The sequence below is a fragment of the Haliotis asinina genome, chromosome 3, assembly GCF_037392515.1.
Source record: "Haliotis asinina isolate JCU_RB_2024 chromosome 3, JCU_Hal_asi_v2, whole genome shotgun sequence".
Classification (NCBI taxonomy): domain Eukaryota; kingdom Metazoa; phylum Mollusca; class Gastropoda; order Lepetellida; family Haliotidae; genus Haliotis; species Haliotis asinina.
The window spans coordinates 4529982-4545536 of record NC_090282.1 but is presented as its reverse complement, the minus strand read 5'-3'; the positions used below and the strand labels follow the sequence as shown (position 1 = coordinate 4545536).

Genomic DNA, 15555 nt, shown 5'->3' with positions numbered 1-15555 from the left:
AAACAAATCACAATCTAAGTTGATGAGCTGGTGAACACAGTTCACTTAGGTGACACTGATTAGTGTTACCCACCAGGACCATATTTCATGGTGAGCAGTGTAATCACCGACTCGTCCACACTAATTCCCCTTGATCCCTTGCATAAACTTCAGGGTGGTGGGTAAGTGAGAATAACCCGTTCAATGTACTTTACTGAGAAAGCGAAATCCTAAACATGACATATGTTATACAAGCCACATGTTCCATCCTTATCCTTAAAAAAATGTCAGTGAAAAGACAAGCGAGGCGCACGACGACCGTGGCTGATCGTGTCTGAGGTGTAACCAAGGTTAACTTGTCGACATACCACATGACGAAGTTCACCACATACAGCGGATACTGGCGAGTTTCCTCCAGGGCTTCGACTGGTTACACTTACGTAATGTCTGTGACTGTGGAGGTGCGTGGGAAGTGGTCCTGCGTGACACATGGTACCAGGATTTCTGACTAACGTGTGTAGTGTTGAGATTTCTATAAAGGCCGTGGTCTTCACTGGGTTACCAAGTACACGGCTACCTATAATTACTGTTACACGCCACAGTCACTTAGCAGAATTATCTACAATATGCGCGGTTAAAATTTAAATTTCTCAAAAATGGCAAAGTGGCGTCCACGTGTATTCATTAATATTGGATATGAATGTGAGATATAAATGCTTTGTTGTAATCTTTCTCTGTTAATGAGGGTAAGGTCATGACAAATGGTGCACGTCTTCTTCTTGTGTTTCTGTGTTCCTGGTCTATGAGGCAAGTCTTTCCACGTCTGAGTGGAAAAATGTCCATGGTATATATTACAAATCTCTCCCTGTTTGAGGAGCCAAATATGCCTGGTATATGATGCAAGTCTTTCTCTGTTTAAGTAGGGAAATGTCCCTGGTATATGATGCAAGTCTTTCTCTGTTTAAGTAGGGAAATGTCCCTGGTATATGGTGCAAGTCTTTCTCTGTTTAAGTAGGGAAATGTCCCTGGTATATGGTGCAAGTCTTTCTCTGTTTAAGTAGGGAAATGTCCCTGGTATATGATGCAAGTCTTTCTCTGTTTAAGTAGGGAAATGTCCCTGGTATATGATGCAAGTTTTTCTCTGTTTGAGAATGGAAATGTCGCTCTTTCTCTGTTTGCGATTGGACATTTCCATAGTAAGTGATGCACGTCTTTCTCTGCTTGATTGGGCAAATGTTCCTGGTATATAATGCAATTCTTCCTCTCTTTAAGTGTTTGGCCATAGTAATTGTTCATATTTTTCTGTTTCTTATGAACGAACCTGTTTTGCACGGAAGATACAAATAGACCACAGTTAAAAATACTGAATTAATTGGGACAAACGGCATTCATGTAACACCGATCATAAACTCTCCATGAAATCCTAGGTTTGAAATCGTTTATCGATACCGTTTGCGCATCTGAAGCAGAGCACGTCATCGAAAACCCATTTAGGAGCTTACTTGGACGTAGATTTTCTGTACATGGGTGAAACACTGTAAACGTTTCCAAGTGAACAACCCTTGGGTGCAACATTTGGCTGCGATCACTCAATCAAGCCATTTCAACCTACTGACCTTGGCTGGTGCGACTGGTCAGAAACATGACGTCATCATCACTAACGCCCTGACAATGTTCCTGACATGGATTTCCATACATGACGACGGTTACCAATAACGCAGAAATGACTGTTATTTCTTTTATATGTTCAAGAACAGGATATACGAGCAGGAGGCATTGGCAACACTATCTACAACACTAATTTGATGAGATAAATACTACAAAGGTCCACCATCAGATTTGATTATTATCATTAAGCGCTCTGTTTTTCAGTATGAGCTTAACGTAGCATTTCCACCTTCAATCAGATTTTCCGCATGCAGACCAGATTGATGCCAGGGGATAAAACATCACCGTAGAGCCTGTAGACGATGATATACAGCCTCTGTCAGATGGTCCGTTAGCTTGGAAAACGTTGGTCCTCTGAAATTCTGGCTGTATCTCTCCGGGAGGAGACTCAAGACCGGCAGCATGCACAAATCGAATGAACTCGCGTTGTGGAGATTTCTCAGATCAGTGTTCAGGCTATATTTTCCATTAGTCTGGAATCGATAGAACTGTCACGAAGTTGTTACATAATACACTCAGTTTACTAGCAGGAGCGTCTAAAAGGTTTAGTTTTATCCACAACAGAGCTATAAAATGTCGCTAAACGCTTGATCACAGAAATGTGCAAAACGTTAGATAATTTGCTGACAATATTTTCAGTATAAAAGGGCATTATTTCCAGCAGAAAGGGGTAGTGTCCGCAGCTTTGCACAGGCTCAAACATTAGTGAGCTCAATCCCGGGACACAAATCTCCATGGTAAAGAAACTCAGTCAAGGGTAATATTTACAAGTCACTGAACGTTTATTGGGCTAAGATTCGTTTGCATCATGCCCCAAAGACAAAAGTACATATCCAAGACGTATGGTAAAATTTAAAAAATAACAGGGACATTTTTAAAGAAACATTATTTTTCAGTACATAACATTATTTTTCATCTCACAGTAATCTACGCTTTACCAGCCCGGACATTTCTCTTTGTAAGGCAACCTGGACACGGGGCTTATCAACATGCATAACTGTGAACAAATGGGCACTGAATCAAGCACCACGTACAAAATCAGTGTACAAGCTGTTGCTGCAGGAATAATGCACGTGGTATGTGAAATACCCTACACACTGAATCAAAAGCAAAACTAACCATTAACTATCATTAAAGGCAAAACACGTGCCACAAGTTGGTTATTCCAGCTATCTGTAAATAATCGGGTCTGGACCAGACAATCCAATGGTCAGCATCATGAACATCGATGTACGCTATTGGGGTACGATGGGATGCCGTCAGCAAACCTGACCACCCATTCCCTTCAATCGGTTTTTACAACAACCATGGGTTACTGAAGTCCAGTTCGAAGCCGGATCTTCAAGTGTTACTATATCAGTGACCAACAAACGTGTTACAGGTACCAATCAAATGCGCTATAGGTTCATAGCTGAGAGAAAAGCAAAACATGCCTCGGTGCCGTAAGTACCATTTACAATAAACAATAAAGATATCACTGACCACAGTATCGTGCCACGACACCATCTAGAAACTGGTGCTCAGATGAAGTACCGCAGAGCATCCAGCTACAGATAATGTGAAATACGTGAAGTACGATTGTCCTGGTGTAGACAACGGAAACCCTGCGTTTTGAGCCAGGGAACACAATGGGACCTTGTTTTGATACACCAAACAATGTGACACATTACTCACAAATACAAACGGGCATCTGGAACCCGAGAAAAGCATTATACATTTTGTAGTGAGAAATAACAAGTAACAGGGCATCAGGTATCACGTACTATATAACATGCTACAGGTAACGCAGACAAACATTAAGGGTTACTGATATTACAGGACGTCGCTGCAAGTATCATAAACAAACCAGCATAGTGTCAAGAGTACTGTAGACAGAAGTACATAAATATACACGCCACTACAAACACAAAGACCATGCTACAGTTATGAATACAGCTACTATATAGGATGTGACTCCCTGTCATCAATGTAATTATGGTATGAATACAGCTAGTATATCTGGTTATGATGAGACTCCCTCTCAAAAAATGTAATTATGATACGAATACAGCTAGTATATCTAGTATACGACCTGAACCATGTTCTGATTACGGCTCTTACTAGTATTCCACATATATTGTGAGACTCCCGAAGACAAAATGAGGCTATTACGAATACAGATACTACATATCTTTGCTCGACAGGACTCCCTGTAGCCGCTGATGTTCTCATATTTCATCTGCCATTTCTTCTTCATCACTTTCAACATGGGAGATCGGCTAATCTAACATTGCATGTTATAAAGTAATGATATTTCACTGCATATGGCAATAATTCAATGTAATACTTTCTCACTCTTCCATCTAACGTCCGTCTTGGCGCTATCAATCATCTTGGCTCGAATCGTCATGGAAATGAGAATAAAAATTCTGCTGTGGAAAGATTAGAATAAGCGCACAGTTTGAAGCGGAACCAAATCGCTGCAACTTGTTCATTCTCAAATCCCCTCTGCCTCTCACATGGTGCCAAATCCTCACATAAACAAACCTCTCAACACAACCTGCGATGGAGCATGCAAATCTAAAATCATTGCACATGTTGTACAGAAAGAAGACAGCACAATTATCCCACTGTCTTGGAACACATCATTTGTGCAACCTCATTGTTTAATTTCCTCGTGCTGTGCTTAGGCGTTGATGTAGCGCCTGCGGAAGTGAGCGCGTATTGATTCGCTGGTCAAGGTAGTGAGACGGTGCAGAGTGGGACTATATTACATCCATTGACAACGCGACGGTCAGTGTACAAGTGGCCTCCACACCACTCGCTCACAATGTCTGGGCAAGCTGGAGCCATTGTCCTATTATCTGCAATCACGGCTTTCCACCTCATCTCTGCTCAGCCGTAAGTTGACACTCTTTCATAATCTTTTGTTTTCTTCTCACAGCGTTCGGGCCCACTAGCGTCTTAAGTGACTTGGATGTTTTCAAAAGTTTTCGATTGTTTATAGTGAATATTATTGTTAAGAATATGACAATAATATGATAGACTGAGTTCATGTAATATGCGCTTGTTTCAGAGATCTCGGGAACGTGAACATAATATTACAAAACTTGTGTATGTTCCTACATCCACTCAGGGAGGTTTCATATTAGGTTCACAGGTGAACTTGCAATAAGAACTTTAAAAAATCCAATCACGCAACCGTTTCAACAACGACGCTGAGCTCCATCCTTTAAGCACCGTTATAACACCCACAGGCTATGAGTGATGTAATATTCCCGAATAGTTGTACGTAGCTTCTTCAGTAAGTAATTACCATTCATGGTGTATGGTCTTCTTCTGGAGCAGAGAACACGTCAGAGAATCAGCATCAAACGAAACTCTCACTCAAGTTTTCATAAATGTCGTTCACGTTTTTTAACTTCTCCAGAGCTCCCCAGCGAGAGGGATCTTTCATAATTGGCTATGAAATAGACCATACTGAGGTCAGCTGATCTCATATGCCGGATCATTGGAAATGCGCGATGTTATTTAGAAGCATTGGTCTCTGACACATGATACAAGCCGTTTAGACATATTTTCCCTTTCATTTCAGGACGAGTAAAATTAGGAAATGAGGAGCCGAATATCGATTTTCGGTTACCAAAACCGCAAGAGTTAATTGTATTTGTTGGGGGAGAATTCTGATGATTATGAAACGACACACGACACATGAAGATGTGTCTGAAGAGCCGCTTGAAATTAATCACATTACTGGCACTTCAAAAGAGCGGATCACGTGATATTGACTTACTTTTAAAGAAAGTAGAGTACAGTTTACCCAAAAACAAACTGCTGAACATCGTGCTTCATGCTAGTATTACACAACACATATTTGTTGAAATATCGATGCAATATAATCATCAGTGCATACCTGATTGTTAACAAACAAAGAAACAAACAAATGAATAAATGCCACTTAAATTGAAGATTGTAAGGGTAAGTGTGATGTTGGATATTTCATGGTATATGAGTAAGTCGGACTTGTCACTGACACATTGACACACAGTATTACTGAGCAGAAGCTGTTACGCTCAATGCTATGTTGGCGTGTTGTCTTAACCATCATCTTTGTATCAACAGAGCAACACAACGGTAGTTGCACCACTATCTGATGTAGCACAATCGCCAATGCTATAGTAACTTAAATCAAACAATCAAACACATTTCATGAAAAAAATACAAACGAGGTGTGCTGATAACATAGGTTGGCACTTTTTGTGCTGCTGGCATTTAGGTTGCCGTTGTGTTTCCCTAACATTATAGAGTATGTTCTGAGTTGTATGTTATGTTACGTGTCTTTGATATCCTCATGTCGTTCCCAAATGGTTTATTCAAGTTCAAGATATATCCCAACTATTAATCATACAGACAGACAGGTTTATTGAAGTCACACTCGTAATACATATAAAACATGTACTATATGTTTCACTAGAGCCCCGTCTGGATATAAACTGTATTTCTAACTGAACCCCCCTCTAGATATTGATGATTGTATTTCCCACTAGTGCTCTGTCAAGATATTGACTTTATATCCTACTAGACCTCCGTCTAGATATTGCCTGTACATACCACTAGTCCTCTGTCTAGATATTGACTATATATCCCACTCCATCTCCGTCGTGATATTTCCTATATATCAGACTAGACTTCCGTCTAGATATTTACTGTACATCCCACTAGACCTTCATCTAGACATTGACTGTATATGTCACTGAACTTTCGTCTAGATCTTGACTGTGTATCACACTAGACCTTCCTTAAGATAATAACTGTATTTCACACTGAACTTCCGTCTTGATATTGACTGTATTTCTCAACAGACCTCCGTCTACATATTGGCAGTATTTTTTACTCGTGTCGTTTTGTCGTTTCACCAATTAAGTTTTAGGACACCTATCTAATATGTATTTCGGTCTGTGGCTATTGGCGCTGGGAATAACAAGTCCTGGTAGGAGTTGTGGTTGCTGTCTTGCTAGTACTGTCATCAACAGGATTGTTGTCGGTAGTAGGGCTTACTTTGTAAACATACCTTGCTAAGACCTCCCAGTACTATCCACATCTCGGTGCTGTGTTCTCTACAGTGTGTCGCAAACCCTTGCTAGCTCTCTAAAACTAAATAAGCCTTATAGATGGCGTGGGGCACTAATTGTTCACTGCACGAACTCTGGAAAGTCATGGTTAAGCTGTTCAAAATGTTCAAATTCAGTCGCAAAAAAATCAAGAAACGAAGTTCCTATTCCCACAACCCCCAGCCACGAAGGACCGTGATTGAATGTCTATATATACCCCAAAACTCAAATTAACCATGGCACCTCATTCCTTGCCATGCCACCTTCTTCGAACAATCTACAAGGTCAGGAGTTAAAGCATCCTGGACAGGGCCAATAAAAGGGAAAATACAGCCCGGAGCGAGCATGTATGAATTCAAAGTCTGGTAACAATATTGCAGTAAAAATCAGGTGACATTTGGCGGTGCTTAAATATTAATGGCTTGAGTTATTTCCTCTGCTTGGTAAAGCCACGTGTTGTGTTCCCGTTCCCACAGAGAACTGTAATTTCCTACCGCACTACACCCCAGTCTGACAAACATTTCATGAATCAATACCGTACAGAACGGACCAATGTCCCCCCCATAGACTGACTACACCATTTTGCAACAGTAAACCTACACTGTTAATATCAAATCTAACGTGATTCACTATTTAGAAACAGCGTGTGATACATCAGTTTGCCTTGACTCCGCGACATATTGTTCACATCGTGTCAAATGCAAGTTAAAGAATGCTTGGACAGAGTAAGTATTATTCGCTGAAGGTCCGGTCGAGGAGATTAGGATACGTTTTTGTTGAATTACCTAGAAAGCTATACACACACATAAACACAAGACCATCTCCAGAAAGGCATTCCTGGCGAATCAAAGTAAAACATAATTCCTTAAAGATTGGAATACAAATTTATTTTTGAACATACTTGGAAAAGATTTCATTTGTGTCCAAGTTGATAACATACGTATTATCCATCTGAAACAGCCGGGGAAATTAGGAAACACACTTCCCTCATCCCGGTATACGCTGACATTGTTTGCTGAGACGTCCCTCGTTGCCACGATACCCATATCAAATGCTACACCTCCAATAACCACTTCTTCCTTGTAAATCTGAGAACCACTTCTGATTTGTAAATGTGGTACGTCACCCCAAATATTGTGTGATCATCTCAATATTGTTTTTACCAAGACAAGGAATGTCACTCTACCATGTGATAATGATACTGTAGCCAGTTTATGCAGCTGAGACACGGTTGTTGCTTATTATTGAAGCATGACGTATATTTGCCATAACTACTTACATTATTGTGTACATAGTCTAATCACATAAAATTATCTGTAGATGGAAATTCTTTATGTATTGGGCCAGACATAGTATATCCGTCAATCGGCATGTAACGTACAAGCGTATCTCCAATTCCTTATCCTAACCCTAATCTTTGAGTAAGTTTTTCACAAAAAACATAGTTGAGCGAAGGCAACAATCAGTCCCTTTGTCATTTAAAACGATGAAATATATGTAAAACAGTTGGCTGTGTAGGCAAACCCGATATTTAAATACATAACAAACAGTATAAATATTAATGTCACAATGTTTCAATACCATGCAGCCCATGTTTCACCAGCCTGTGGCGCACCAGTTATACAGGAGCTTCGCTGCGCTGCCCAGTCTCCACTGACATACACACTCGTGGAGCCGCAGAATAATATTACGTTCCCCGTTTGTATTTTAATGTTTCTTTCCTTTGGTAATTCGCTGATGATATCACTTTGTAAAGCACTACGCATTCTGCCTATAACTACACAACTGAAATACAAGCTTGCATTTGATTTACAGCCTCTCACTAACAACCAGCGTCCCGCGGGGCTCCTCTATGGCATTCAATGGAACCATTTCAATACTGCTTGCAGTTTTGGCTGGTTACAAGATCACAGGTCACAGTGGGCTACTGTGCAACAATGATATTGCTATCTTCATAGATAAGACTTTATATACCAGATATCCCCTTTATACACTCAGAAGTAGATACCCCTTCCTGTCTGATTGTTTTCTGATTATCGTTCATCACGCACACAACACATTTAGTACAGTGGTATTGCAGTTCGTAATACGACAGACCAGAAAATAACCTGAAATGGCTGTTCCAGTGACGCTTGAGTTAGGTAAAGTTTTTAAAGTTTCTATGGAATACATGCGTGAGACATGTCTACATTTGACGCCGCAGTAACTAAAGGGATGTCCAGCGTATTTCTTTCTTTGGCTGATATCATGTGTTCATGTTTTCCAGAAGAACAACTGATTTGCTTTTGTTATGTGTTTGTGCCACACGTTCGCCTTCTCGCAAACAGCCTTCTCGCTAACAGCCTTCTCGCAAACAGCCCTCCCGCTAACAGCCTTCTCGCTAACAGCCTTCTCGCTAACAGCCTTCTCGCTAACAGCCTTCTCGCTAACAGCCGTCTCGCTAACAGCCTTATCGCTAACAGCCTTATCGCTAACAGCCTTCTCGCTAACAGCCTCCTCGCTAACAGGCTTCTCGCTAACAACCTTCTCGCTAACAGCCTTCTCGCTAACAGCCTTCTCGCCAAGACGTCTGTATTATCAGTGTATCATGGTCATTTAGAAACGTTACCTTTCCTGGTGTCGTCGGAATCACACAGTGGAGTCGGCTTTTGGCATTTCGTCAGATTATTGGGGCGACGGGGTAGCCAATTGGTTGTAGCGTTCGCCCGTCACGGCGAATACACAGATTCGATTCCATGCGTACATAGTGTGAAGCCCATATCTGTTGTCACCCGCCGTGATGTTGCTTTGATATTGCTAAGACTGGCATAAAACCTAAACTCACTTACTCTCAAGATTATTGAAATAGTGTGTCGTTTTATTTATAGATTTCAGCTTGAACAAATTTCGTATAGCAAGTGAATGAAGCCTATGCATGCAGAACGAAATTAAGGTGATTGATGTATGTCATCATTGATTTAAGATGAGCAGCGTCAGTTGGTTCTGTTAATAAAACCACCATGACATCTAATATGTTTCCAATATCCCTTCAGTACCTCAGCCATCCAAACTTCACAGAAACATTCAAAGCCATTATTGCAACAAATAAACACCGGTATTAAAAACGACGCAGCTCTCTTAGTAATTTGGTTTTCCCCAACGAATACAAATTGTGAAGAGAAAGTCAATAATTCGGACACTTAGTGTCACACATCTGTCTGATGAGTGTAAAACCGTGGGGTCAGTTCACGAAATGAACTATAAAACTAAGATTTAATCATTTTCAAACATAGTAGATTTAAATACCCTTCTCCAATACACAGCGTGAACCGAGGGTGTAACGTTGATGGGACGATCGCATGTCATCGCCGTATGTGCTGATTACAAGATGTCTACCAATGGCTGCTAAATTGTTGCCAAGTAGCAGATAACCGCTTCACCGTAGAACAATCGTCAGCAAAGCAACTATATGAGAATCACGTTGGCAACCTCAACTAGCTTTAATGTAGACACGGACGAAGTTAATGAGTTTCTTTCTGTGGCTCGTGATTATCCTCACGAGAGAACAGAGGAATGTAACACTGAATACAGAACGTCTCGCCAGAGACACATTAATGATAGATACGGGTCTCATACGTTCATCATATCGGCGATACCTACAAGCATGGGATGCCAGGCCCTCAACAACAGTGGGGTCGAACGAGGATTCGAACCCACAATCACAGCTGTCTGGCGTGCCCAAGGGACGCCACTTTGCATGGTAAAATGCAGTGTACTGTGTCAATCGTACCGCCAAAATGATAAATGTAGTCGTATAATAATCTCCTTTGGGCGTTTTACCGGAAATGTTAATGTATCATGTCTGAATCACGGCCACAGACCGTCATAGAAGAGGCTTAACATATTTCTCCTTTGAAAGGTAGTCTTGTTACAGAATAAGGGTCTGAGGGTCATGTTGATGGTGGCTGTGACGAGCTGGGCAGGGTAACCGTTGAGTGTAGTGAATGTCTTTCTGAGGTGGTCCAGCTCACTGTTTCTCCCTATGGGCTCACCTCTCTCTCCTCTCATTACAGAAATCTTCATGACCTCCTTCGTATTACCATTGGCTTCCATCATTGTTATCGTAACTGTCAGTGCTTGTTTATACTGGCTTCCTGCTTTCGTTAATTCATTCCACTTGTTACTTTGTTATTGTTTTACCTGTACATATAAATATAGCTCTGTACCCCATTCTCATTCACCCGATGAAGGAGTAAGCATTAACTCCGAAACGTTGTGTTCTCATAATAAAGAAGTTGATATCCATAACAAATCTTCATTCTTATCCATGTTGTCGTAGGAGACGACTTCCGGTGTTGGGTGGTCAGGCTCGTTGACTTGGTTGACACATGTTACATGCTGCTTATTTACGGACCACCATCACATAGCCGGAATATTGCTAATGTAGTCAGCAAGAAATGTTCTCATCGCAAGCCGAGATAAATATTCAGGATAGAATTTGACCCAAAGATGGCTTTGGTTCCCCTTCAGAATGATAATGTAATATGTGTAATTGTGTTGTTTTACAAATTCGAAGTGTATCAAAAACGTAAACATAGAGGCCGAGAACTTAATACTTAAGCAAATATATCTCTGTCTCTCTCTCTGTCTCTCTCTTATCTCTCTCTCCTGTGCATGTGATGTTTGTGATGGGACAAGAGAACAGCTCGTGCCAGGACAAATTAACCAGGACCGATTCACGAAAGTCACTGTGCAGATCCTAATTTGTCCTAAGGTGACCAATGGATTTTGTGTCGGTAGCACGCTTGCTTGACTGCATGTCATCGTACCACGTCAACAAAGACCGTCGCCCACTATATTAACCACGGGTTTGGATCCATTCTCAATTATCTACAGGCCATCCCAAGAGAATGTAACATAACTGCGTTCAACTACGTATATAATATAGGAACAAGCAATAGCGTATATTATTTAACACGCACGAATAATTGGCAATATGGCGTCTACAGCTGAATCTTGGACATGGAACGTCAGCAATTCTTTTCGTGTAAGCCAGATAGGTTGCAAAGCTATATGTTGCGATGTCATTGAGGGCTTCCCCAACCCTTTTAGCAACAATCATGTATAATCCCGGGCTTCTTTCATAATGTTAGGTACGTTCCTGAACGTAATAAAACCCTCCCTGGCCAAATGTGAAGATTGCGTGTACCGGACATGTCTCTTGAATCTTTTGTCTAGTTCCGTCTTGGCCAGAATCAGTGACGAGCAGTCAACCCCGCTGTGCCTTGTCAATATCCGGCCTCATCTGTTATCTTAAACTCCTTTCTCAGAACACGTCTTCTTAAATGTCATTTATTGTCTTATTACGTTGTACTTTGGGCACCGTAAGTGCTGAAAGGCCACGTGACCTATCACCGTATAACGAGGCTGTGGTTGGGTAATTATGTCACTTGACGTCAGTGCTACATGTGTCTGTCTGTAAGGTCTACTTTTCCTTAGGTCTATTGTGTTACAACATATACTGTCTAGTCATAGCTGATTGAGAAGTACAGAGTGAACAGGGGAGAGAGTCAATGTTGTACCTATTTATGCATTCTTCATCCGTTACAAGTCATTCACACCATTCATTCAGCAATGAGAGATGGTGTCCGCACTGAGAGACCAGGAACTGCAAGCTGCAAAAAGGACGTTTCTTGGGATGACAACGTGTCGGAGTACAGGCTGGAGTATATCTTTACTCCTTCACTAGGCGAATGAATCGCGTCAGGCACGCTACCCGTTTGAAAGATACCTCACACAATGCCTTGCGCCTTAGATTCCTTACTTTCTTTAATGACGCCTATAGGACTTTCTTTGTAACAATCCACTCAGTAAGTGTGTAACTGTAAAAATCAGTTTTTAATGGAAAATAAAGAAAAGAACAAACGGTATATTGAAAATAGCCATCTTCCTTATAAACAATTATTCAAGTAACAACTGAGGGAGAATTGTTGTTGGCCTCGGGGGTAGTCCATTGTTACAGTAAGCTCGTTTTGTCCTCTCGCTTGTATAGTAATGAAAATAGTATAATGGGACTGAAACTGGACATCAGATTTTACGAGTCATTTCAAAGGCATTATATATTTGTCAGTATTAACAGTTAGAGTTAGTGAGTTAAAATGTAACGGCACATCAGTAATGTTCCGTGACGAGATTAACAGTTAGAGACTGGGAATACACGTGTTTACCGGGGGTTATTTCGGCATAGCGTGTGTGAATAGACAGCGACACCTGGTGTCCCCTAACACTTGTAGCATGAATTAATGGAACAGTTTCCAATAGTACGCTGAACAGCAGTTTCCCGACTTTGTGTATATTTCCCCATCACAACCAGTGTATTACTGCTTGATTAGATTTCAGTTTGCAAACCACGAACCCCAGCAAGAACCTGTTCCCAGCGTCTCAGTCAGGGGTTTATAATATGTGACACTGTATCCTGAGTAGACAGGTGCTCCCTCTGTCAACCACTGAACGGGCAGGTCCAGGGTAGGATTTGAATCTTGCCATCTGCGGCGTGAAACATCATTCACTCACCATCGTCAGTGAAATTGGAGAAGTTGATAAAAACATGGAAACTATCAATTAATTATAAACGGCCATGGATTAAATACTGATGAAAGTGGATAACTCAAACACTCACTCGTTTTCAGTATTTACGCTTCGAGTAAAGGGCTAGCTTTTAATACACTCAGACAGCTGCTGTAGCGCAAAGTGTGTTTTGTCCGAACTGACTCTTTAAGCTTGAAACATGCTTCTCACTGTGCCATAAACGTCACGTTCACAAATATATACCATTGTTGCGGTAGTTGAAACAGTTTTATCATGTGTTGCCATACAACTCGTAACACACACTTCGGGGGCACCTTCCCTTTATATCAATGTGTTTCACAGATAAAACAGACTGTTGCCTTCTCGTGCCTCAGCGGGTCAGTTAAAATAATTGATTTTCCGTTACCATGAAATCCAGTTGTTTGCGTGCATCTTATACAGTTAAAACAAAACTCCTTTGTGATCACGCCTGCAGGTACAACGCCTGTTATAAAACAGGCAAGTATATATGCATAACATATATATGAAATATGTATGAAATACTTATGAAATACTTACATAGGTATGTTTTATATTTATATCTGTATATTACAAACTGATACCGGTGTGTTTTACATTCATATAGGTCTGTATTATATTTATATCGATCTGCATTATATTTATATCGGTGTCTATTATATTTATATCGGGCGGCTACATACTTATGTCGGTCAGCGGCCTCCACAAGCGGCGTTATCTACAATCACAAATATCCGGCCACTGGGCGTGTTTCGACAATACGACAATTCCCCTCTTTACTTCGATGTCTCCTACAAGGTAAACAAACACACGTGAATGGCCGTCACTACATCACGTGTTAATCTAAGTACCCACCCCAATCCCTGCTTGCCCCCAACACGTCCACGGTCGTGCATTTTGTTTTACCTATATTGCTTATTACTTGAAACAATTGTAGTTTGTGCTTGGTTCGAGTCAGGCTGCTGAAATTGCAGTGGTAGTCATGTATTGTCATGAGTTTACAGTCGTACAAATATGATCAGCTGGTGCTTACAAAAAAAATAAAAAAATAAAAAAAACCCGTATGGACGAGATGAGACAACTTTCCATATACATGTAATAGTCGTGATTCAAATTCACTTTCGCTCTTGTAACTTCCATGTGCTTGGCACCACCATGCACAACCATCGTAGTGGTTCTCCACATTCTCACTGTGGAAATGTCTTTGAGCTGGGGGTTGTACTCATCACAAAGGTGTTGACAAGTATGTAACTTTAACATGTAAATTTCCACACAGAATAGGTTTTCTTTGCAAACGGGTTTTATTTTGCAATCACAAGCTGCACAACATCGAATGCTTTGCACTACCTCGTACATTAACTGTCGTCACTGTCGCTATTCTATGTCCTCCCGTGTTTGGACCAAGTAATCAACCATGAAATCTCCTTCGAAATTAAATACATGCCCGATTGTTCTCTGTACTGAAATTACCATGGTAATAAATATAATTACACACCCCATTTACGATGCGTTTTACTCTCCTGGTACAGTTTGGGCAGTGGCTTGGGTATAGTTACTGCTTTGCCTTACTTCTACTAGTGTGTCGTCATTGGTTACTGACAACCACCATTCTGAAGACTGTATTTATATTCAATATCATGTTTGGATTTCCAGGTAATTTCTCACGTGCTAGGATTATGTATTTCATTTTGTGATGTAAGAAAAATATGAAAAAGAAAATATGGACACAAAGAAAAGAGCATGTGACCCTCATGGCTTGTATAACTGAATATCACCTAGATCGAGGTATGTGTATGGTGAAAGTTGTAAGTGTCTCAATATCGAGATGCTTCCCCATGATAGAGCGAAGCCACTTCGGTTTCCTGAGCGGCTTGCCCGACAGCTTTCCGCCTGTTTCCGTGTCAGCTAGTATCTGGTGATCAAGGGTTGACTCTACTCTTGAATTCATACCGTAGCCTGGATAATTTGATGTCATTTGAACACATGGTATGACTTCGAAAAGAACTGACCCAATAAGATACGCGTGAACATAGTTGTAAACGATATCAGTGTGTAGGTGATTATATATGGGTACCCGTAAGCTGCATTTGTGAAAATAAATGTCAAAATACCTTTTCCTTATGTTTCTTCATCTAGATGTGTTTGGTCAGTACTGCAAAATATGTTACGATATTTCCTACTCCAAATAACGCATTAACAATATAAGTTGTTCACTGGTCACGAGGGGGCATAG

General features: G+C 40.8%; 1 protein-coding gene across 2 annotated transcripts in view; it reads left to right on the top strand.

Moving 5' to 3' along the window:
- Nucleotides 1–4377: 4377 nt before the first annotated feature.
- The window catches only part of LOC137277327 (alpha-2-macroglobulin-like protein 1), a 63124-nt gene continuing 51946 nt past the window's right edge, over nt 4378–15555 (top strand). For both annotated transcript variants that reach the window (XM_067809011.1, XM_067809010.1), the window contains exon 1: nt 4378–4527. In XM_067809011.1, coding sequence (XP_067665112.1) covers nt 4457–4527 — 71 coding nt within the window. In that variant the 5' untranslated portion in view covers nt 4378–4456. The remainder of the gene's footprint in view (nt 4528–15555) is intronic.